The 26,541-nt window shown below is 37.2% G+C and overlaps 1 protein-coding gene across 2 annotated transcripts in view; it reads right to left on the bottom strand.

Annotated features, from left to right (window-relative positions):
• HLTF (helicase like transcription factor) overlaps positions 1–20,441 on the bottom strand; it is a 63,527-nt gene extending 43,086 nt beyond the window's left edge. For both annotated transcript variants that reach the window (XM_086386616.1, XM_086386529.1), the window contains exons 1-8: positions 20,227–20,441; positions 18,886–19,093; positions 9,613–9,779; positions 6,382–6,515; positions 5,751–5,848; positions 4,228–4,302; positions 3,877–4,068; positions 704–799 (exon numbers count right to left, since the gene is read on the bottom strand). In XM_086386616.1, coding sequence (XP_086242742.1) covers positions 704–799; positions 3,877–4,068; positions 4,228–4,302; positions 5,751–5,848; positions 6,382–6,515; positions 9,613–9,779; positions 18,886–19,093; positions 20,227–20,246 — 990 coding nt within the window. In that variant the 5' untranslated portion in view covers positions 20,247–20,441. The remainder of the gene's footprint in view (positions 1–703; positions 800–3,876; positions 4,069–4,227; positions 4,303–5,750; positions 5,849–6,381; positions 6,516–9,612; positions 9,780–18,885; positions 19,094–20,226) is intronic.
• Positions 20,442–26,541: the final 6,100 nt, after the last annotated feature.

Raw genomic sequence — 26,541 nt, forward strand, 5'->3', positions numbered from 1 at the left:
TTTCAGTGTCCTATCTTTTTGGCTTTTCATACTGTTCATGGGTTCTCAAGGCAAGAATACTGAAGTGGTTCTGAATATAAATATATTATGTGTATACACACTATGTATAAAAACATACATAAGTTAAGTATCAAGAATAGTCACCCATATGCTCATCAATAGGACAGAATTATCACTATTAACATTTTGGCACATACAGTATGTGTGACTACACTTAAGACATATACAAATATGTATTTACAAATGAAGATTCAAATTCTATAGAAGATGTACCTGGCCTCTTTTTTTTAACTAAAAAAGACCATGAAAGTATTCTTCAAAAATAGGATTTTATAGTTGGATAATAAGTTAATTCTCATCTTATTGAAAGGTATTGCTTTTCTGTGTTTAAAATAATGCTGTGGCAATAAAGCTGTATTTTTCTCTTTGGAATAAATACATTTCTGATAATTTCTTCAGACAGTTTTTTTGAAATGGCATTACTGAGTCAAAGATTATAAATGCTTTTAATGCTTCTGATACATATTACAAACTGACTTCAAAATGTAGTATCAACTTTCACTCTCATCAGCAATATACAAGGCCATTTATCATACCTCTAAAAACTGGGTATTATCAACTTTTTACCAATAATTTTTTAATGACAAAATTTAAGTTTTACAATAAACCAGAGAGTTTAGAAAAAAAAACACTAATACTTTACCTTCTTCAGTTGATTTTTCTTAATTCTTTCAACAGGAAGAGACTTGCCATCATGGAAGTTGGTAAGAATCACGGCAATGGCTGTCAGAGTTTTGCCCTATAAAATGTTTTACAAAGAAAAAAGGTAAGATTCTGAAACCCAGATGACCAGAAAACATTTCAAAACCAATTTTTAAATAAACTAAGAAAATATCAAACAGCATTCAGGGCCAAAGAAGTGTGCTGATTATTATGCTAAATAATATACATATTAATGAAGTTATTTCACTGATTACATTAGGAAATGTCTTACCATTCTGTATTACTGGGAGTTATTAAATAATTTACTCTAAAACACTATAAGCATCTTTGAGAAATGTTATTTTATTGAACAACTGCCATTTAAAATTTCACATTTAACCCTGAACTAATAACTTTATCATGACACCACAACTATTTGCCTGCCATATAATTCAAAGCTAACTTAAAATGATTAGTAATTCCAGTATGAACATAAGGTCATTATTTTATTAAACTTAATTTAATTTCAAAAGTTAAAGGCTACATCTTACCAATAGAGCATAAAGGACAAGATACTTCTTTTGTATTTTTTAAAAGTAGAAATATAAAAATTTTCATTATTTTCCACTATTTAGCTGAATTTATAGTGAGCAACACAGAAATAAATCTCCTTCAAGTTGGAAGCAGTGTAAAGCAGCCATTTTCAAAGTGTGGTCCATAGCTCCTAGAAGTTCCCCCTAGGACTCTTTCAGGAGTGTGTACAGTCAAAAATATTTTGATATTACTCAAACTTTGTGTTGGATATTTGTAGTAATACCACAAAATGCAATGGTGGGCAAAGCTGCTGCTGCTACCTTAGCATAAAACAAAGCAGTTGACACTGTACTATACCAGAAGTCAACGTATTTCTAACTAACACATACAGTAAAAAGAAAAAAAATGTTTTACTTGAAGAATGCTCTTGATAAAGCAGTACACATTCATTTTACCAAATCTCACCTCTTAAGTATGGATCTTTTAACTATTCTTGTAATAAGATGGGAAGAACACAAAATACTTCTTTTCCATACCAAAACATGAATGTTATCTAGAGAAAAATCACTTGAGACTGAATTGCAACTCAGCTAATTACCGTACATCATCATTTTCAAGTATCACCATTTTAACTTGAGAGAATGACTGACAACTAGTTATTTATGATTGAGCGCAGACATTTTCTTGAAAAATGAATAAAGTGAGCCTACGAACAAAGTGAGCCTATCAATTCCAAAGGAAAAAACTGACAATGTTTGTGGTTAATGATAAAATTTGAGCTTTTAACCAAAATTTATATTAGAAAACTTGTATCAACACCATAAGCACAGAAGCTTCCCAAATGTAAATGCCTTTCTAATAAGATCAGAAGTAATACCCACGAACATAAAATTTTTTATATTATATAGTGAAATGTATCAACATTTGGCAGATCTGTGTAACTCAGTGAACCAATATATTCCAAATGAGCAATACCTAATGTTACAAAATCATGCATGGGTAAAATATCCATGCAATGTGCAAGCTACACCAATGAATTTTAACAGAACAGACTATAAAAAGTTCACTGACATGATATTTAATTTTTACATTATCAGAATTTCCCTGGCAGTCTAGGGGTTAAGACTCTGCACTCCCAGTGTAGTGAGCACAGGTTCAATCCCTGGGTGGGGAACTAAGATCCTGCATGTCACATGGCACAGCCAAAAAGAAAAGTTCCACATTCTAACTATTAACCTTTAACAGGGATTTCACTGGTGGTCTGGTGGTTAAGAATCCACTTTCCAATGCAGTGGATGTGGATTCGAGCCCTGGCTGAGGAACTAAGATCCTAAATGCTCAGGGGGATCTAAGCCCATGCCCCACAACTACAGAGCCCATATATATATAGAAATTATATATATGCCACAGCTACCACTTGTGGCATATATATAATGCCACAACTACCACTACTAGACAGAAGCCCACAAGCTGTAACACTGGAGTGGGTAGCCTATCCCTTCTCCAGTGGATCTTCCCGACACAAGAATCAAACCGGAGTCTCCTGCATTGCACGTGGATTCTTTACCTGCTGAGCTACCAGGGAGGCCCTTTAATAAACTAACACTTGCTTAATTTTGATGTTCTGGCAAAGAAGATCTAGTTATCCAAAAAAACTGCATAAGTATACCTCTTTCAAATACATATCTATGTGAGGACTAATCTTCTCTGTATATCTCAATGAAAACAACAGAATGAATGAAAAAACAGGTATAAGAAATCAGCTATCGACTATTAAGCTACACATTAAAGAGACTTGCAAAAATGTAAAACAATGCCAGTTTTCTCATCAAAACTGTTTTTGTTTTGGAGTGCACTTTTCACTGAAAAATATGGTAGTTCTATTAGCAAGTAATGAGTTAAAATTAAAAATTTATTATCAAAACCAAAAAGTATAAAAACTGCTGATGTAACAAATCATGTCTTTCCTTTAATAAAACCTATAAAAGATAAGCAATCTTAAATTTCAAAAGAAAATGAGAAACATGTTTATATCATTACTGCCAATTATTTTAATTGTACCTTGGGCAAACAAGCCAAAAGAAAGAAAAAGAAGAAAAATTCAGCATTATTTTAAGTGAAAAGAAAAACTACATTCTACACTTATAGTGATATCTATTCCCATACTGGCACCAATATATTCCCATCTCTATCTACTTTAAGATTACTTCATATAAATCTTAAGTTACTGAACTTCCCTTATGCCCAGAGGAGAACAGCCTGCCTGGAAATGCAGGGGACACAGGTTCAATCCCTGGACCAGAAAGATGACACATGCAGCAGGCTTAGCTAAGCACTACTAAGTCTGTGCTCTGAAGTCCACAAGCTGCAACTACGTAGCCTGTGTGCTGCAATTACTGAAGCCTGTGAGCTCTGGAGCCTGGGTTCCACTACAAGAGAAGCCACTACAATGAGAAGCCTGCTCACTTCAACTGGAGAGTAGCCCTTGCTCGCCACAAGAGAAAGCCTGTGTGCAGCAATAAAGAACCAGTGGAGTCAAATAAATAAAGTTTAAAAAAATCTTAGTTAAAAAATAAAATGTTAAAAAAAAATAAAAAATAAAAAATAAAATGTTATTAACTTAATAAAAAATGTAATTACCAAACCCATATCATCAGCTAAAATTCCTCCATGAACATTTTCTGGTCGGTCCTTTTCAGAAAAATTTGTTATTGTGTTATAGTATAAGTCACTTCGCTGTTCCCAGAATGGCGGAAGTTCTTCACTGTTTTCCCGTGAAACCATCCAAGCTAAAGCTTGTTTTTGATGTGGAAGCAATGGTGTTTCAATAGCCTATAAGAAATGTCATAAACAGAAATATAGTAAGTCCTTTCTTATAATAAACCCCACAAAGAATCTGGAAAACAGTTGATCTGATAAAAAAAAAAGTATATATTAATGCTACATTTTAAAATTTCGAATAGTTTTAGATAGAAAATACTGGCTCAGTACCTCAGCTGGTTCCATTTCCTGAGTTTTATCATCTTCTTTTAAATCTTCAAACAATTTGTCAAACTCGGTCTTAAGCTACCATAAACAGCAACAAGAAACATAGTGAAACAAACCAATTAATAACTGCACTTAATTCAGAGACTTCTAGTCATTTAACTAAAAGAGTTGCATACCAAAAGGTACATAAAATATATTAATTCTCTGAGATACTACACTGCTCTATTACAGTTGAAAAAATATAGGCTGTAGTTTGAAGTCCTGGGTTTCAGTCACAGCTCTGTCACAAATAAACCTTTATATAACTTTGGGCAAGACATTTAACTTATATGGCCCTGTATCTTATTACGGCAAAACAAACAGAACGAACTAGATTTAGAGTGTATCTAAGGTTCCTTCTGCCATTGAAATTCTATGATTCTACTAGCTGTATTCAAACCATTTTAGCAGATCCTATCAGGTATATTTGACTTTTTCAAGTAAATGACATTACATTGATTAATACTATGATCAGAAACTTGCTATGTGCAACAAAATATTACAATAATTTCAATCTTAATGCTAATTTAGTTGGTTCTTTAAACTGATCCTGTCCCAATTTTATAGTAACATATATGTGTTATAATTACTTTTGTAAATTAGCAAATAAATACAGAGCATCAGTCCAGAAGAAACCATGCCAAGTCTAAAAGTAAGGAGAAGTAATCTGGGGTTTACCCACCAGACACAGGCTCAAGCCCTTCTAACAATGAACAGAGAAAACACACTAACTACCTTAGAATATAAAAAGGCTAACACTGGTGAGTAGAGACAAAAATTTTTTTTAATGTAATTGTGTAATTGGAAGATTGATTTCACTATTTTATATCCATTTTCCCCCAAACTGCTGCTGCTGCTGCTAAGTCGCTTCAGTCGTGTCCGACTCTGTGCGACCCCAGAGACTGCAGCCCACCAGGTTCCGCCGTCCCTGGGATTCTCCAGGCAAGAACACTGGAGTGGGTTGCCATTGCCTTCTCCAGTTCCCTCCAACTAAACCAATGTAATTCCCTGGTGGCTTAGACAGTAAAGCGTCTGCCTGCAATGTGGGAGATCCAGGTTCGATCCCTGGGTTGGGAAGATCCCCTGGAGAAGGAAATGGCAACCCACTCCAAGTACTCTTGCCTAGAAAATTCCATGGATGGAGGAGCCTGCTGGGCTACAGTCCATAGGGTCACAAAGAGTCAGACTGAGTGACTTCACATACTTCACATAACCCAATGTAATAGTATCCTGGATCACAAAGTAGACAAAAGTAAGAAAAAGACTAAGGCCTAAGATTTGGAACTAGTTTTTTGAAGCATTGAATTTGCAATCTTACTGAAGGAATAAGTTTCAAGCTTCAATTTTTTAAAAATTATGGACACTTAAAATTTTTCAGGTAATACAAAAACATCAACACTAGCACATGCATACTTATCTCATTTTTAAACATCAATCTTCAACATTTAAAATTCACTTTCAGGTTACAAAATTTTAAAAAAGAACACCTGTTCAGTTGTCATCTGTACTGCAGCATGAACTGGCATACTGTAGCTTGGTCCAGCTCTTCCGGAGCCCCAACCACTTTCCAAACTGAACCCTAAAGCTGTAATTTACAAAATGAAAAGAATACAAAATTATATTTTAGTAAATTGTTTTTAAAGCTTGTCTAATAAGCTAAATTAAAACTTTCCTTAATACACGTTTTAAACATTTTAAAGGTAAATTTCCTAGGTCATTCAAAAAATACATTAAAAGAATTGCACATGATTTGAACTTCTGAAACACAAATAATACTTTTTCATTCTCTATTAGGAAATTATTTTTGTCTATTACTTATTAAAAAGAATGTTTAAAATCGGGGATTTCCAGGTATTACACTGGGGGAAATCTGGGGAGGGCCCTCCCTGTACATTCTTCTGTGTATGTGTGCAACCTCCTATGAATCTATTGTTACTTCAAAATAAAGAAAAAAAATTCAGGGATGTCCTTAAAAATAGTCCTAAAAAAGAACTTGGAGGCTTCAGCAATAATTAATTTAGTCAACCAAACTCAAAACTATTACTTAAGAGAATAAATGTTTTATAATTCTGGCATCTTACAGTATCAAAATAATAGTATATTAAACCCTAAACTTACATTTTGGTGCAGGTCCCAATTTAAATCCATGTTTCTTTAACTCATCTAAAACTGCTTTTCTATTTTCTTCTTTTCCCCAAAATGTCATTTGCAGAGGCATGGTAAAAGTATTGTTTGCACCAAAAGGAACTACCCTATCATAATTAAGGGAAAAAAACGAGAAGTTAGTAGAGTTATTTTTTTACATTTAATTTTAAGTCCTATTAAGAATCATGTTAAATAACTGTCACATGCAAATTTTACATGGAAGTAAAACAGAAAGAGATTGTGAAGGACAGAGAAGCCTGGAGTGCTACAGTCCACGGGGTTGCAGAGTCGGACATGATAGCAACTGATCAACCACAACAAAAAGGAACTAACTGGGCAGACTAGCAAGAAAAAGAACATGGAGGAGGACCAACAATGAGAAGGAAAGGGCAGTTTTTAGGATCAGAATGCCAGAAGAAACTAAGATGGGATAAAAGTGTTTAAATACATAAGATAACCTATTACCAAGGTTGTAAGATAAGTAAAATAGTAAGTTTACTTGAGAAGGTAGAGCTTTCACTAACAGAACCACTGTGTGTAGCAACTCAATCTGAGAAAATGGGGAATGATTTCAAAGAATTATTTCTGATTCAGGATTCATTGAAAGTTTACTCTCAACATCTGAAAAACTTGAGAAAGGAAATGAATTGAAAAAGGAGAAAACAAGTAAACAAGTGAGAAGACACTGCTAAGTATTTATCTTCCAAACTCACCTTTAAATATTCTAAACAATCGACACTAAAATTTAGATCACAAATACAAATGCATATAAAATATAACCAAGGACACTGAATTTTAAAAAAGGAACAGGTGGTAAAACTAAGAAGGGATATGCCTAATTAATGCAACAGCTATTACCTGCTGCTGCTAAGTCACTTCAGTCGTGTCCGACTCTGTGCGACCCCATAGACGGCATCTCACCAGGTCCCCCGCCCCTGGGATTCTCCAGGCAAGGACACTGGAGTGGGTTGCTGTTTCTTTCTCCAATGCATGAAAGTGAAAGGTGAAAGTGAAGTCGCTCAGTCGTATCCGACTCTTAGCGACCCCATGGACTGCAGCCTACCGGGCTCCTCTGTCCATGGGATTTTCCAGGCAAGAGTACTGGAGTGGGGTGCCATTGCCTTCTCCGACTACCTAGCTCCAGTCAAATGATGTCAAGTGGAAATGAGTATCCTGCATTACCAGATCTTCCATTTATCAAGAGAAAATTTTGTAAATAATGTTTTATAATTAGGGAAAAATAATATGCATAAAATGCAGAATGTCCAGATATTTTAATACTGGAAATAACTGAAAAAATTTAAACACTGTGCAGGCAAAATCAAACTCATCTGGAACTGATCACAGCCTATCAGCTTACAACCAGATTTAAACAAACATTCCCAAACTTCTAAAACCAATACACTAAAAGGCTTTTTTTTCTCCTCAAAAAAATTAGAGATACCAAGGGAACATTTCATGCAAAGATGGGCACAATAAAGAACAGAAATGGTACAGACCTAACAGAAGCAGAAGATATTAAGAAGAGGTGGCAAGAATACACAAAAGAACTATACAAAGAAGATAACCACCAAAGATAACAAAGAAGATAAACCCAGATAACCACAATGGTGTGATCACTCACCTAGAGCAAGACATTGTGGGCAAAGTCAGGTGGGCCTTAGGAAGCATCACTACGAACAAAGCTAGTAGAAGTGATGGAATTCCAGCTGAGCTTTTTCAAAGACTAAAAGATGATGCTGTGAAAGTGCTACACTCAATATGCCAGCAAATTTGGAAAACTCAGCAGTGGCCACAAGACTGGAAAAGGTCAGTTTTCATTCCAATCCCAAAGAAGGGCAATGCCAAATAATGTTCAAACTACTGCACAATTAAACTCATTTCACACATTAGCAAGGTCATGCTCAAAATGTTCCAAGCTAAGCTTCAACAGTATGTGAACCAAAAACTTCTGGATATACAAGCTGGATTTAGAAAAGGCAGAGGAACCAGAGATCAAATTGCCAAGATCCACTGGATCATAGAAAAAGCAAGAGAATTGCAGAAAAACATCTGCTTCATTGACTATGCTAAAGCCTGTATGGATCACAACAAACTAGAAAATTCTTCAAGAGATGGGAATACCAGACCACCTTACCTGCCTCCTGAGAAATATGTACACAGGTCAAGAACCAACACTCAGAACAGGACATGAAACAATCGACTGGTTCCAAACTGGGAAAGGAGTACATCAAGGCTGTATATTGTCACCCTGTTTATTTAACTTATATGCAGAGTACATCATGCAAAATGCCAGGCTGGATGAAGCACAAGCTGGAATCAAGATTGCTGGGAGAAATATGAATAACCTTACACATGCAGATAATACCATCCTTATGGCAGAAAGCAAAGAGAAACAAAAGAGCCTCTTGATGAAAGTGAAAGAGGAGTGAAAAAGCTGGCTTAAAACTCAACATTCAAAAAACTAAAATCATGGCAGACAAAAGTCCATCTAGTTAAAGCTATGGGTTTTTCCAGTAGTCACATATGGATGTGAAAGTTGGACCATAAAGAAGGCTGAGTGCTGAAGAACTGATGCTTTTGCACTGTGGTATTGGAGAAGACAAGAGAGTCCCTTGGAGAGCAAGAAGATCAAACCAGTCATTCGTAAAGAAAATCAACCCTGAATATTCACACTGGATGAACTCATGCCAAAGCTGAAGCTCCAATACTTTGGCCAACTGATACGAAGAGCCCACTCATTGGAAAAGACCCTGATGCTGGGAAACATAGAAGCCAGGAGGAGAAGGAAACAGCAGAGGATGAGATGGTTGGATGGCATCACTGACTCAATGGACATGAGTTTGAGCAAGCTCTGGGAGGTGGTAAAGGACAGCGAAGCCTGGCGTGCTGCAGTCCATGGGGTCGAAAAGAGTCAGACATGACTGAGTGACTGAACAACAACAAAAAGGCTTTTTTCTTAAAAGATTGTGCGGACTTTCTAATATTTGAGCCAAAGTCTCTTTTTCTCCATGGTAATAATTTACCAGGAAAGTGAGGGAATAGCTATTTGATGGCTAGGGTACTGCAGGCAGATGATAAAATTAAAATATTTACTGAACATATACTAAAGGTATGGTGACAGAAGTTGTCAGAGCAACTATACATATCCTTAAATTCCAAGATCACCACAATTATTAAAACTAAACTCCAAAAGTGCATTACCCTTCAATTTGTGCCAATTTGTTGTCCATGATATAGGCCAAGGCAGCTGCAAGATCTTTCTTTATATGACCAACCTGATTTCCATTCACATTGTTTACTTTAATTGCATTCTTATCATAGGGGTTAGTCGGCTCTCGTTGTAATGCAACCATTTCATTATTATTAACCTAATAAAAATAAACAGATATGTTATAAATAATATATGATAGATTTCTTCATTGTACTTTATCTGGGATTTCCATTCATTTTTTTAATGCTTGCTGAATAACACCACACATAAGAAATGTACATTTTCTTAGACTCATATTTCTATAGAAATATTAGAGAATATATTTTAAAATAACTCTTTTGCAGTATTTTCCTAATTTACATTAATTGGAAAGTTAACAAATCCTTGATATATAAAAGGTATAATCAAAACTAACAGATACACATTATATAAAATTCCCAACATAACTTCAAAAACAGATAATCTCTTGAATGCTTATTACATACCAAACACTGTTCTAAGTACCTTATATGGATTGGCTTTCAAAATTGTCACAACCCTACTGATAGGTCTTATCATTATCTCCATCTTGCAGATGAAGACACTAAAACACAGGAAAGTTAAGTAACTTGTCCAAGGTCATAAAGTTAATAAGTAGCAGAGCTTAGAATTTGAATCCAGCAGGCTGGTTCCTAAGCCTAAGTTCTCCAGAATCTGAAAGGGGAAAAAGGTATTAATTGTAAGTCCAATTGGAAGTGGATCAAGAAAACACATCCAGCCTTCAACTCCTACCATTATCTGATCCCACTTAATTAAAAACTACCAATTTTCTAATTGAAAGATTTCCAAAAATTGTCTCTTCCATAAAAGCAATAAAAAATCTGGCAAAAACTGAATCAACTTTTTCAGAACTCTGGAAACTAACCTAAGTGTCACAGAAACCTGGGGAGTCTTAATTCAAGAAAACAGCTGAATATGAATGCCCTAGTCTCATCTCCAGCTCTCAGTTCATGAGAGCCTTTTAAAATAGAACAACCTGCCAGAATTCTCAGTACAGCCTGGTAGTTACCAGAGTAAGCATACTGAAGCAGAATCTTTCAAAGACTCATTTCTATAGAATTGTCATTTGACCGGTATGGTGGTTCTCTAGAAGACTTTCACTTACAAAGCTGTTTCTGCTTGACCTCTGAACTCATCCAATACATAAAACCTTCTTCCTTGGGTGGGTGTTTATAAAAAACAATTTTACAGGGACCTCCCTGGTGGTCCAGTGGTTAAGACTCCACACTCCCAACACAGGGGCCCAAGTTCAATCCCTGGTTAGGGAACTACACCCAACATGCCACAACTAAGAACTAGTACAGCCACGTAAATAAATAAAAATATATTTTTTTAAAATTTATAAGCAATGATTAATAGCTGAGGCAAACAAAACAATAACCAAAGAGTTTAAAAGGAAAAAGCGGAAAATAAGATGTCCATAGGGGCTTTGAAAAGCTCCAGCATATTCCTGGAAATCTAGAAGGGCAAAAGCAAGCACATGGCTATTTGCATGCCCAGCATTGTGCACATGTTCAAGAAAGACCTGAGAGGCCCTAAACTCTTACCTCTGGCTAAACTTGAAGATCTGAACAGGCAGAAAATAAAGGCTAAGGCACAGTTGTCGACTATCAGTCTGAGTGTCGAAGGAGTGCCCCAAATGCACACAGGTCCTCTCAGTAAAGACTGGGAAATTTACTGGTTCTAATTCAATCATTAGCTGACCACTAAGCTAACCAAATACAGCTATCAGTCGCCACAGACAGCAAAAACTTTTACAAGGTTAATTTAGAAAAGTTACTAAACAAACAACAATTACTAAAATCAATAACCACCAGCAACTATGGGGAGAAGGAAGAATGTGATTTTGAAAGTTGCCACATTATTTTTGTTGTTGTTCACATTCTTTATCTCACGTAGATTATTCTTTTAACTGAAGTATAGTTGATTTACACTGCGGTGGTAGTTTCAGGTGTAGAGCAGTGATTCAGTTATACATATATATGTGTGTGTATATATATATACATACCGGAGAAGGCAATGGCACCCCACTCCAGTACTCTTGCCTGGAAAATCCCATGGACAGAGGAGCCTGGTAGGCTGCAGTCCATGGAGTCGCTAGGAGTCAGACACAACTAAGCGACTTCACTTTCACTTTTCACTTTCATGCATTGGAGAAGGAAATGGCAACCCACTCCAGTGTTCTTGCCTGGAGAATCCCAGGGACGAGGGAGCCTGATGGGCTGCCGTCAATGGGGTCGCACAGAGTCGGACACGACTGAAGTGACTTACCATAGCACAGCATAGCATATATACATACACACATATTTATATATATAAAATCTATTATTTTTCATATTCTTTTCACTTAAAAGTCATTACAAAATATTGTGTACCATTCCCTGTGCTATATGGTAGGTCCTTCTTGGTTCTATAGTAGTGTGTACATTTTAATCCCAAACTCCTAATTTCTCTCTCCCCAAACTTCCCCTTTGGTAACTATGTCTTTGGACCTATTTCTGTTTTGTAAATAAGTTCATTTTTATCTTTTTTTTTTAGATTCCATGTATAAGTGATATCATATAATACTTGTCTTTCTCTGTCAGGTTTACTTCACTTAGCATGATAATCTTTAGGTCCATCCATGTTGCTGCAAATGGCCTTATTTCATTCTTTCTTATGGCTGCGTAATATTGCATTGTACAGATATACTACATTTTCTTTATCCATCCATTTGTTGATCGACATTTAGGTTGCTTCCATGTCCTGGCTACTGAAAATACCGCTGCAATGAACATTAGGTTGCACAAATCTTTTCAAATTATAGTTTTCCTCAGATATATGTCCAGGAGTGGGACTGCAGGATATGATTTACAGTTGTCACATTATGCAAAGTGTCTAATTTTCAACAACCAAAAAAAACATGAGACATGCAAAGAAATGAGAAAGTATATCCACACATAGGAAAAATGCTATCAATTACCTATCCCCCAGGAAGTACAGATAACAACTAGAAAAAACTTAAAGTTTTAATTTTAAATATGTTCAAAGACCTAAAGCAAACCATTTCTAAATAACTAAAGGAAAGCATGAGAAATTTCCTGACATACAGAAATCTGGAGTCAAAAAAGTACATAGTTAATGAAGTTTAAAATTCACTAGAGAGGACCAAACAGCAGATATGAGCAGGCAGAAGAAAGAATCAGTAAAGCTGATGATAGGTCAATTGAGACTATAATGTCTGAGGAAAAGTTAGAGGAACAGAAAGAAAAAAGAATGAAGAAACATGAACAGATCCTATGGGACAATAGCAGCATACCAACACACACAGAATCTCAGAAGGAGAGAAGAAAAAAAGGTAGAGAATACATGTGAAGAAGTCATAGCCAAAAACTTCCCAAATTTGATGAGAAAAACATTAATCTACATATTTAAGAAACTGAACAAATTCCAGGTAGAAAACACTTAGACTTCAAACCCAGACACATCATAATCAAACTGTGGAAAGAACACTGAAAACAACAGAAAGAAGCAACTCGTCACATACAGGGGCTCCTCAAGAAGATTAACAATTGATTTCTCACCAGAAACCATAGAGGCCAGAATACAGTGGGATAACTTCTCAAAGTGCTAAAAGGAAAAAAATCAACCAAGAATTCTTTATCTGGCAAAACTATCCTTCAAAAATAAAGAAGAAATTAAGACTTCCCAGACAAACAAAAACTGAGAGAATCTATCACTTGCTGACTGCCCCACAAGAAATATTAAAAGACCTTCAGGCTGAAATCAAAGCCACTAGACAGTAACATTTGTGAATATATGAAGAAATAAAAAGCACAAGTAAAGGTAAAAGTAAACACAGGTAATGTAAAAGACAGTATGAAATTTCTGGTTGTAACTTTTTTCTCCTCACTGATTTAAAAGGACATATAACAATCATTTTAAACCTGTACTGATGAATATACAATGTATATAAAGATTTAATTTGTATGATAACAGCACAGAAGAGTGGGGAAGAAGACAATGGAACTATTTTAAAGCAAAGTTTTTATAAACAATTAAAAGTAAGTTGGCACAAATCCAAACTTATGAATTAAGATAACTACAATTCCCATGGGCATTAGTAGTTAGTAGTAGTTTCTTAGTAGTACGAAACAACTCAAAATATAGAACAAAAGAAACAAGAAGGGAACTATTATATATTTAAAACAAAAGAAGACAGTAATGGAAGCCAGACCCAAGGGTTATATATTGCATGATTCTTTTTATATGAAATGTCTAAAGTAAGTAAATCCACAGAAACAGAACATAAATTAATGGATGCCATGGGCTAAGAGAAGAGAGAAATAAGGAGTGATTACTTATAATAGTAATGCTGCTGCTGCTAAGTCACTTCAGTAGTGTCTGACTCTGTGCGACCCCATAGACGGCAGCCCACCAGGCTCCCCCGTCCCTGGGATTCTCCAGGCAAGAACACTGGAGTGGGTTGCCATTTCCTTCTCCAATGCATGAAAGTGAAAAGTGAAAGGGAAGTCGCTCAGTCGTGTTCGACTCTGTGTGACCCCATGGACTACCGCCTACCAGGCTCCTCCGTCCATGGGATTTTCCAGGTAAGAGTACTGGAGTGGGGTGCCATTGCCTTCTCTGTATAATAGTATACTATAAAAGTAATAGTATAAAGTTTTTTGGAATGATGAAAATATTTTGGAATCAGACAGTGGGGATTCAACCTTGTGAATATCTAAAAACCACTGAATTGTATACTTAAAAATGATAAATTTTATGGTACGTGAATTACCTCAATTCTTTAAATTGCCTGAAAAATATGCAGGAAAGCTGCTTAAATCTCCCAGTATCTGTCTACTGACTTAAGAGACTACAGTCTGACTATCCAGATTATCAGACAAATATTACTCCTTCAAGATATTCTGTGAGGCATAACTCTGTTTTCTACCACCCCACCTTCCCCATGCCACTATTAAAGCATGATCTTCTTTAAACCATATTAATGCAAATTACAGGAAATATATAACCAAAAAGTAGGGCAAAATGTGGAGACTATAAAAACAAAGAAAATATGATCCAAGCACAAGACAAAAAAGGCTATATTAAAACAAGATTAAGACAACAAAAAGAATAAGGACTAATTATAACAGTATTTTTAGACAAGAAATAATCTACTTTATTATAAAGACTTTGAAGGGTCAAGAAATTAAAAATGTAAACATAAGCAAATGGAAAACATTTTTAAAGTTAAAAATGTATAATGCCAATATTAAATAACAAAACCTAGGAGATACAGCCAATGCAGTACTTTGAAGAAAATTTAAAAGATTAAAAGCTTTTATTATTAAAATTAAGCATTCAAATCAAGAATCCAAAAATAAAATAAAATGAACCTAAGGAAAATAGGATAGCAGAATATATAAATCAATGAAGAAAGATGATAATCATTAAAAAAAAATTCAAGAAAGATTACAAGAAAAGATGAAACAGATAAATCTCTATTGAGGCTAATCAATAAAAAATAAGAATAGACACAAATACATAACACAAACAATGAAAACAGGAATACAACCATAAACATAGTCAAAATATTTTTAAATATAAATGACTATTATGCAAATTTTGTGGCAATAAATTTGAAAATATAAATGGACGCTTTTCGATAAAAATATAAATTGCCGAAACTGACTCAAGAAGTATCTTAATTATGTTGTTTGAATGAAACCAGACTTAAAAAGTACATATTGTATGATTCAACGCATATGAAGCTCTTGAGAATTCCCTGGCAATCTAGTGGTTAGGACTCCATGCTTCCACTGCAGGGGTCACAGGTTTGACCCCTGGGCATGGAACTAAGATCCCACATGACTCAGGGAACACCAAAAAAAAACAAAAAATAAAATAATGTATATGAAGTTCTAGAACAGGCTAAACCATCTACAGTGATAGAAATCAGACTGGTGGTTCTTAGGGCAAAGGCAGGGATGAATGACTGCAACAGAATACAAGGGAACTTTCAGAGGTAATGGAAATGATCTATATGTTGATGGGGTAATGATTATTAGGTATATATATTTGTTTAAAACTCAGAATCATGTATTTACAATGTTTGCATTTAAAAAATATATATAAATCACATCTCAATAAAGCATAAAAAAGTTGAAAATAATAAATAATAAAAAAGTATACAAAGATAAATACCTCAATTTTTATTTCAATATTTTTATCAGTGATCAACTCCAAAATGTCCATCAAGAAAATAAAAGATACAATAAATATTTGTATTGAAAAGACATTATTCCTAATATTTTACTTTAAAAAAGGTGATAATATATATAATACGACCCTCATTTTTGTTAATATATAATAAGATTGCAATTTATATGCATATGCTCTCAAAGTGTGGAAGACATAACAAAGTAAGTTGTGGTTCTGGACTGAGGGAGACTTACTATTTTTTCTTTTAGCCATTTTAAAATAATAAATGTGTAGTACTTATAAAATAATACACACTTTATAAAATTAAAAAATTAAGCAATAATAAATTTTAGTCAGTCCAAATCAGCCCATCACATTTTTAATAGCTTACCAGTGTCATAGAAATTATTCTAAGATCAACAAATAGTGATTGTTCTATAATAAAAAACAACCATGATTTAATGGTTGTTTAAATTTAAAAACAATATTTAGTTTGGAAAAATTTCACAAATCTAAAATAGGAAAGTTCTGAAATGAGTATGAGAGCTGGAGAACAGATGGGATACATGAACTGAGAACTGACAGACTTCAGGAAAAAAACAGAAAAGAAAAACTACTTCAGAATTAAAGAATAGGGACTCCCCTGGTGGTCCAATGGTTATGACTCTGTGCTTCCATTGAAGGAGCACAAGTTCAAAGCCTGGTTGGGGAACTAAGATTCTGCCTGTCACACAGTGTAGTCAAAAAAAAAAAAAGTAGTATACAGAATTAAAGAATAAAGTAGAAAGAACACAAAAGTGAACACATCTTGTTAAAAAAAAAATGGTAAGGGAAATAAATGATGAAAAGAGTAAAGTGAAAAAACATGATAAAAATGACCTCAGAGGAAGTAATTGGCATATGTATATGCACAGAAGATCTAATACAGAAAGAGTAGAATGGAGTACTCTGAAGAAAAAAACAAGCTTTGAAACAAAAACCATTTAAAACTATAATTAGGACTTTCCTAGTGGTCCAGTGGTTAAGAATCTGCCAATGCAAGGAACACGGGTTTGATTTCTGGTCTGCGAAGATCCCACTTGTTGAGGGGCAACTAGGCCTGTATGCCACAATTACTGAGATTGCACTCTAGAGACTGCTCCGAAACAAGAAAAGTCACCGCAGTGAGAAGCCCAGGTACCACAACTACATAAAGTCCATGCACAGCAACGAAGATCCACGGCAGCCAAAAAAAGAAAAACTATAATTAAAGTTTTCTGAAACAGAAGAAAACAGTTACAGAACAATCAACACTAAGACATTCCCTAATGAAAATTACGGGACTTCTAATTCACTTATATAGGAGAGAAATTATATTGGCATTTCACCAACAATATCTTATACAACGTCAAGATAGCATAGGCTTCCCTGGTGGCTCAATAGGGAAGAGTCCACCTCCAATGCAGGAGACATAAGTTCAGTCCTTGATATCAGAGCCCAGGAACCACAACTCCTGAGCCCACTTGCCCCAGCAATTGAAGCTCATGCATCCCAGAGCACATGCTCTGCAATAAGAGAAGCCACCACAATGAGAAACCTGTGCACCACAACTAAAAAGTTGCCCCCACTCTCTGCAACTAGAGAAAAGTCCATGCAGCAACAAAGATACTTCACAGGCAAAAATAAATGCAATTTTTTTTAAAAAGATATCATGGATAGAAAATATGAGTCAAGGATTTTATATTCAACCAAACTGTCCTTGAAGCGTATCACAATTACAAATATACAAAATCTCAGGAAATATTGTTGCTTCTTAAGGAATCTCCTAGACAACACACTTCAACACATTTCAGACAACCACAAAATGATTTGAGAAGCTCTAATATTATAAAGAAAATACGAGAGGACAAAACACTAGACAAATGGAATTCTTCCCCAAGGAATCTCCTGCAGAACATACTTTACACAACCAAAAAATGATTTGAGAAGCTTCAACATAAGAAAAATATGGGAGAATGAAAGAACTGGTAAATCAAATTTCCATAGAACAATATAAGCAGCTTATGCAATAAATCAATGACATAAAACAAAGAGTAGGGAGGTGATTTACATAACAACCAAAGATACTATTATTAACTTGTTTTGATCCTAATTCAAAAAAAATTAATTATAAAAAGACATTTTAACCAATTAAGAAAACTGGTCATGTATTAGCTATTGGATATAACAGGGAATTATTATTAATTTTGCTAAGTACAACAATGATGTAAGAAAATGTCTGACATTTTTTAGAGATACACACTTAAATGTGTAAAGTGATACAGTTGGAATTTTTAGTACCAAAGGAAAAAAGTGATGAAGCAAATGTGCAAAAAAATTGTTAACTACTGAATCTGGATCATGGGTACATGGAAGTTTACTGTATTATTCTACTTTTATGCCTATCTGAAATTTTTCAAAATTAAAAAAACTAGAGATATACCATGCAGATAACACAGAGGCATACTAGGCAACCATAACAAAGACAACTGTTTTCTCTGTCTTTGTCTCTGTTCTCTCACTCACACACACACACAAAGCAGAGAATAGAGACACAAAAAGAGAAACACAGGAAGAAAGAAAAGGACCTAAAAAAGACAAGTCCCATATGTAGCATGAAATGATCTTCCTAACTTAAAAAAAAAAAGTGTAGAAACGGGCTCAGGGACAGGAGAAGAGAAAACAATTAACTGATTTAGAAGTCACTTTGCAAACAGTTATCTATGCTTTTTGGGCAAATCATTTAACCTTCCTGAGCTTTAGTTCTTCAGTTCCTGAAATGGGATAATAAGTGTTCCATCCACCACAGAGACAGTGTAGTGATCAAATGAGACTACACAGGAAACAGTGCTTTGTATACTGTAACCATGATATAAAAGAAATAGAACATTAATAATTATTTGTTATCTCTTGCCCAGATATATTTCAATTATTTAAATATTTACTGCACATATCACCTAATTCTTATTTTCTAGGTTAATAACATCACATCACATCAACTTAATATCTAATACTATACTCACTACTCCTGTGTAGTAGCGTAGTCCAACAACATGGCCTCTCAAAGTTCCAAATAAAACTGAATCTAACTCTTCATCACTTGTTAGGAAGTCATCTGGAGGAATAATATCTTGAAATTCAAAACGAGGAAAGAAAGTTGGATATGAGAGGCGTGGAAAATTTCCATGGACTCCATACTGGACAGTCTGCAAGTACTTCCAAACAGGATCTCTATTAAAAAAAAAGGGGGGGGGGGCACAAAAATATAATATTTAACCAAACAGTCCTCAAAGACCATACCATATTTAAAAGCCAATTGCTTTCTCACACTTTATTTCAACAAAAAAAATCTAATATGGGAAGTGCTGTACAGAGATGAATCTGCTCTGGCTAAAGCAAGGATTGGAGTGAGTGGGGGAGGTTTCTAGAAACCCTACCTGTTCAATAATGCGTCTTCTACCCACAGGTATTCAAAGTGAAAACACCAATAAGGGTTCACAAACCTTTCTTAGTCACAATCACCTACTTGAACTGAAAAATTATGTGATGTCTGTAATTAATTTTACACCAAAATTTCAATATTGAGCTAGAAGAAACTCGAAAATATAGAACTATTTTTTACATGAAGCCACTTACAGCTTTACAAATAATACATTCAGCATCCATTACTCGAATTCCCTTCGAAGAGAACCCTTCTTTTATTCAGGTATCTAAACCGTGCCATCATGGGAAGCTTACCCCAAGCCTCCCACTCCCGTTGGTTAAAGGGTAACCTCAACCCTTAGATCGAGAACTGTTTCCGGAACGAATATGTAAACCGAATCGGACAATGAAAACTAAAAGGCAGCTGGCTGGGGCCTTCCAGAAAGCTTCCACTTTTCTGGAATGGATAGAAGCTATTTCCCCTGCGTTTTCCTCGAACGTCGCGAACACCGCTTTTGGCTCCTCTGCAGATAGATATCTGCACGTCTGTGCATACACATCAACTGCGAGGTGCTTGGGGAGAAGCTGTCTTACCCAGCCCTTTCTGCCGAGCACAATGCCCAGCGCACAGTGGGTACCTGATAGGTGTTTCGTGGAATAAAGCACAGGTTGAGACCCCGGGTAAGGAGTGAGCTTAGAGCCCCAGGTTCCCCAAATCCCTTGACAGATATTTCCCCAAGGCTCTAGCAGGAGACTCGCCCGAGGATCCTCCCCTCTGCATTTATTTCTCCCGCGGCTATACGAGCCGCCAGCAGGACGAACAGCAGTTGCACAGCTCGCACCCCGAAGGAGAAGGAAACGCTGGGAAGGTCAGGTTCATTTCAGAACTCCGCTAGACGGTTACCGCCGGCGCCCCACCCCCCCCCCTCCGCCCCCTTCACCTCTTGAACATCCAGGACATGGCGCTGAGTGCGTGACGAGCGGAACACTCAGACGCCCAGGATCGTTCTCAAGCCGCCTAAATAAGCCTCCTTCCAGGCCTCGCGGCCGAAAAGCCGGTGACAAGTTCCGAGCGCCGGAGCGACAGCCTACTCCACGAGAGTAAGACGCCCCGAAATCTGGTCAGACGTCTACAGTACCGTCTGCTTCCAGCAACAATTTGAGTGACTAGCGACGCATTGTGACTGGCATTCGGAAAGTCCAATCCCAAGGAGGGACCTACGGAGGTAAACCAATCAAAGCAAAGGAGGGAGGGTAACTCCGCCCCGCGCAGCGATTCAAAGACTGGGGGGTGGTCCCAGCTGCAAGGGTGGTTCCATCCGGGTTCTTCCCCGCCTGCAAGACAGGGCGCGGGAAAGGCACGCGGGCCCGGTAGCACGAGTGTGGTGTTCAAGGCATCCGCGGTTCGTCTGATTAGCCACCTCAAACAGAGGGCGACAACTCCCCTTTCAGCTATTTTCCTCAAGCCATAAGCCTCGGCCCCATTTTTCAGGCCTTACCTCATCCTCATCCTAATTTTCTCTTCATCTGATGGCCATCACTGACGCGATGGACGTGAGTTTGAATGAACTCCGGGAGCTGGTGATAGACAGAGAGGCCTGGCGTGCTGCAATTCATGGGGTCGCAAAGAGTCGGACACGACTGAGCAACTGAACTGAACTGAATGTGACATGTAGTAGGGACTTCCAGTCAATAAGCTCCGCACTTTAAGAACCCTACCAGCCAGATCCTTCACTTCGTTTTCTGTGGTGAATCCGGGTAGTTGCCCTCAAAATATGCCTTTTAAGCCCCACGAGCGAATCAGTGAGACACACCGGGTTCAGAGAGTTTAATTTCAATTTAGATTTATGGAGTTTCCATTTCTCTCTCGCTATCGCATTTTTTTTCTTTTAGGGAAAATTTTCACTTCTACTAGAGGAAAATCATAGAACGCGATGAGAGCAAAAGAAGCTCGTGGGCGGCTGCTGGAAGTATCCCTGCTTCCCTTGAAGGCACGTGACAATCCCTGCAGTAAGGGAAGAAGCTGATTTTCCTCAGGGAACTGTAGGAAGAGCTCCCACGTGCCCAATAGCCAGTTTTTGAGAGTCTGAGGAGACTCGGTAGAATTCAGCTTTGAATAGATGGGCGAGTGGGCCTGTGCAGCCCAGGTACTGGCTGGACTGGTCTCTGCGCCTTGTCAGCCTTTTAACTGGTGCAGCAGCAGCACCAGGGTAAGAAGCTGGCCTGACCTGCCCTTCGGATTAGGTGTAAATGTCAAGACAAGTGCAGGATTAAAAAGGAAAAATATTTGAGAAAGTTATTACTATTGACCGTCACCCTTCAAAGAGTGGTCCATTTTACACTCCCATCAGCAGAGGATTTGGAGAAGGATATGGCAACCGACTCCAGTGTTCTTGCCTGGAGAATCCCATGGACAGAGGAGCCTGGGTGGTCTTCAGTCCATGGGGTCGCAAAGAGTCCGACATGACTGAAGTGACTTAGCACACACAGCAGAGTTTTAGAGGTGGTCAGTGAAACAGGTTTTTAGGAGGCATTTGTTTATTATCTTAAACTATCACAATCTGTAAATATGAACCCAGTGTAGAATGAGAAGTAGAATTTGCAGCAACTCAGTACTTCATTTTACTGAACATGCAGGGCATGTGAGCTTCCCTGGTAGCTCAGTGGTAAAGAATCCACCTGCCAGTTCAGGGATGTGGGTTCAATCCCTGTGTCAGGAAGATCCCCTGGATGAGGACATGGCAACCCACTCCAGTATTCTTGCCTGGAAAATACCAAGGACAGAAGAGCCTGGAGGACTACAGTCCATGGGGTTGCAGAGAGTTGGACACGACTGAGCACACGCACACACGCACACAAGGCATGTGGGATCTTAGTTCCCCCACCAGGGATCCAACCCGTGTTCCTGCAGTGGAAGCACAGTCTTAACACTGGATGGCCAAGGAAATCCCTCAAATTATTTCAGTTATTTACTTTCTTCTAGAAGTCTTAGGAGGCAAATGGCAGTATAGTTCAATTTGGGGTGTGCCAGATCTAAGTTCTTGGAAAATATGCCCCAAAATGCCCAAATTGAAGATGTTTTGTGTATAAAGTTAATGAGGAAGTTATGCTCATCAGATTGAAAGATAAAATTTCAAATGTCACAATGCAGGTAAACCTGATCCTCTCAAGACTTGAAACCTGTGAGCAGTGACCATACCATGGTTAAAGAATGTGGATTGAATGAAGTAAAAATTTGCTAAATCAACATTTTTGTCCATAATGTCACTATTTTACATCTCAGATCTAGCAGTTGAACTTCAACTTGAGCACTCTTTCACTTAATCATTATTATTTTAGTGTTTAAAAAGTGCAGTGTGTACTAGTTTGATTAAAATGTTACTACACTTATAAATTCATAACTGTCACATAAGATAATGTTTTCTGAAAAATGAACTTGTAGCTGAAAAATAGAATGGCAACTGTACAATGGCTTGTGTGTTGGACTGATGTGTAAGGAGAGTGTCACAAAGAGGTAACAACATAAGAGCCAGATGATATAGAAATTTAAGGTCTACGGTAGCTGCTGCTGCTGCGTCACTTCAGCCGTGTCCGACTCTGTGTGACCCCATAGATGGCAGCCCACCAGGCTCCCCTGTCCCTAGGATTCTCCAGCAAGAACACTGGAGTGGGTTGCCATTTCCTTCTCCAATGCATGAAAGTGAAAAGTGAAAGTGAGGTCGCTTAGCCGTGTCCGACCCTCGTTTATATTTTGTTTTAAATGTAATAGCCATTAAATGTTTCATGCAGGAGAATGACAATCTAAATTAGGCTTAAAAAAAATCAATCTGGCAGCTCTGTGGAGAATGGATTATAGGGGAAAAGAACAGAAATGGAGAGACTGGTTAGTTAATCAGGAAATGATTGTGTCCAGGTAAGAGATGATAATACCTTGGAATGGGGAAGTGATGAAGCTAAGCTGACCAGGGAAGTTTGCTAATAAATTTGGATATGGGTGCTGAGGGAGGAGAAGGAATAAAAAATTCCTCTAACCGTCTGCCTCCTAGTTACAAACATGCCTGCTCATCCTTTCCCCCTCTATGCAAATTAAACACGTCACTTCCCTGTTTGATGCTATGGGCATGAAATCAAAGAATGGCATGTGTGGCTTTTTATAATCTGTCCCCTACTTCCCACTCCTATCACTTCCCAACCCACGCTGCCTATAATGACCTTCGCATACAGAACCACAAGACCATTCTCATACCCAACAAAATTAATAAATCTATCCTTGGTGTCTTCTAATAACTAGTTCATAATCCAATTTTCACAATTGCCTTTCTCTTGCAAAAAACATTTAATGCCGTTTCCTTCTCCAGGGGATCTTCCCAACCTAGGAATCAAACCCAGGTCTCCTGCATTGCAGGTGGATTCTTTATTGTCTGAGCCACCAGGGAAGCATCTACATCATAAATAATGTGGCTTGGCAATATGCATATTAGAGCCTTTCAGAGATTGCCAGAAATAAGGGTTTTTCTCTACACCCCAAACAAGAAAGTAAGCTAAAAATGTTCTTTCACAGGTTCTTAACAAAATAGAATTTTGAAGCCCCAAAGAAGAGTCTGACTATTCAAAAGCCTGGCTTCAATACAAAAACTTCTAAGTTTATGTAATTAACTAATGAATTCCAGAAGAATATACAAAGCTAGGACTTCCCTGGTGGTCCAGTGGTTAAGGCTCTGTGCTTCTAATGCAGGAGGCACAGAAACTAAGATCCTGCGTGCCACGCAGTGTGACCAAAAGAATATATGATGCTGTAAAAACTTGTTTTTTTAATTCATTCATCCAAAAGAACATAAGGACAAAAATTCAGTATAACAGAATTTTCAGGAATGATGTAGTAGAAAGAGTTCACAGAGCAAATCTCTGAGTAGCTTTTAGGGTCCAGCACCACAGAGGGCTTTCCAGTGTGGTGTAGTGGTAAAGAATCTGCCTGCCAACACAGATTCAATCCCTGAGTTGGGAAGATCCCCTGGAGGAGGAAATGGCAAGTCCCACCAGTATTCTCGCTTGGAAAATTCCATGGACAGACGGGCCTGGCAAGCTACAGTCCATGTGGTCACAAAGCACCACAGAAGGAGGGGTGAAAAACAGCAAAGTTCCTGAAAATATAAGAAAGGGAAACTCTGCCTTGTTTTCCAAAGAGTAGCCTCAAGATTTTGCAGATCTTAGAGACAGCCTCAGAGGTCTGAAGCGTGCCACGACAGTAAAGGAGTAATTGCTAATGCTAATGAGGTGGCTCAGTTAAGGGGCCCAAAGGCAGTCCTGGAAATCCTACAGGGGTCTCTTATGAGTCTCCAGGATCATGGTTCTAGCAAGCAGAACAGCAGACTGGTGCCTAAAGATGAGGTGAGATAAATTATACCAGCAGTGGGTGGCTGCAGAAGACGAATGAATGAAGCCCCAAAATTAAGTCCCCTAAAGGGTAAAAGAAATAAAACTGAATTTTGAAACTTGAATTTAATTGGTATTAAGGATTTCCTGGTGGCTCAGCGGTAAAGAATCCGCCTGCAACGCAGGAGACGTGTGTTGGATCCCTGGGTCGAGACGATGCCCTGGAGAAGGAAATGGCAACCCACTCCAGTATTTTCCAGCCTGGAAAATCCCATGGACAAAGAAGCCTGGCAGGCTACAGTCCATGGGGTCACAAAAGAGTTAGACATGACTTAGTGACTAAACAACAACAAAGTCTTAAAATGACTGAAGTACCTGGAAGTGACTAAATCATTACCTTCCATTAGGCAAACTGATGGGTGAGACAAAGTAAACTCAATAAAAAATTATAAAGTTTGTCTTCGTGAACAGTCGGTAATTGAAATTAGTATATGCTATACATCCATATACACACATCTCAGTGAATTTACATCTAGGTATTTTTGGCAGATAATTCTTGGTTGAATTAGAGGATTTACATTTTCTTCTTTTTGCCTATATGTATATGAAATGTTCTCTATATTGAATATGTATTGCTTTTTTAACAAGAAAATAATTAAAGCTATAAACTAAATTCTTGTAAAGAAATCAAAATTTTTAACTTGCTATTTTAATAATTTTAGACTTATAGAAAAGCTGTGAAATTAGCACAAAAAGTTACCTCATATCTCTTACCCCATTTGCTTTTACAACATACATAATCATAGTACAATTATCAAAATCAGGAAATCAACATTTGTACAATAGTATTTCTGAACCATTTTTTCAAATAAGACAGAGGAAATGATAGAAAATAGTCTTTTGTAACTTACTTATTTACCACCAAATTTTCTTACACTTATTTGGGACCCCTATAGATTCTGGGGCAGATACGTGAGTACAACAAGAACTGATAGGGTAGAGGAAGTAAGGTAAAATGAATGCCAAATAAAATTCTTTTTAATTAAATACTGCAATGAATATCAAGTGCCTGCCTTGAAGTAAACACTCAATAATTGCTCTTAAAAGCCCATTCTTATTACTGTTATTGTTGTAGTAGAGTTATTATCTAATGAGTCTTCTAGCACTTAACAAGGAATATAGTTGATTGAGGGTGATTTCCTGATGTTCGTCAGCAAGTTGTTCCTAAATAACAGAATAACACTGTTTCCAGAAACCAGTGCTTTTTCCCAGGTGCAAGTCCTTGAAACAGACTGAAAAGTTTCATCAAGAACCGGGAGACATTCTTTTCTCAACTCCCACTCTGAGAAATCTGTGGTGTTCCAGATTACAGAGGCCTTTCCCAGGAGATAATTGTTTCCTCCTCCTTTAGGCCTTGGCTCAGTTTGTGCTCCTAAGTGCCGGAAGACCAGAGTGGCTAAAGCATTAGGCCTGCCCTGTGATCTGTCTCCGCCTTTGCCTCCTGCCCAGGATCCTCATCTCAGGTTCAGGAAAGCATCGCTTTGGTCTGTGAAAAAGAAAACCATAGTCCCCAAATGGTGTCACTCACGCTAAAAAAAACCTATGATACCAATCCTAGTTTTAATACCTGATTTAACTGCAGTTTTAACCTCTCCCATAATGTAATCTTAATCAACCAGTCTGGAAATTTCGCTCAAGCACCAGTTATCTGTCACCCTGGCCTTCTCAATCCTCCAGAGAAACAGGCAATCTGCATGATAAAACCCTTGTGGTTCCCTACCCACTCCACCCAAGCCCACACCCAAGAAAGATGGGCCTAAAAATAATCCTTTCTTTTCTTTTGCTAATAACTTCCTTGCTACCTCACTCTTCTTTCACCCCTC

This window comes from Bos grunniens, chromosome 1 (genome assembly GCF_055505025.1).
Source record: "Bos grunniens cultivar Pamir isolate PY7600 chromosome 1, Bosgru_T2T1.0, whole genome shotgun sequence".
In the NCBI taxonomy this organism is placed as follows: Eukaryota; Metazoa; Chordata; class Mammalia; order Artiodactyla; family Bovidae; genus Bos; species Bos grunniens.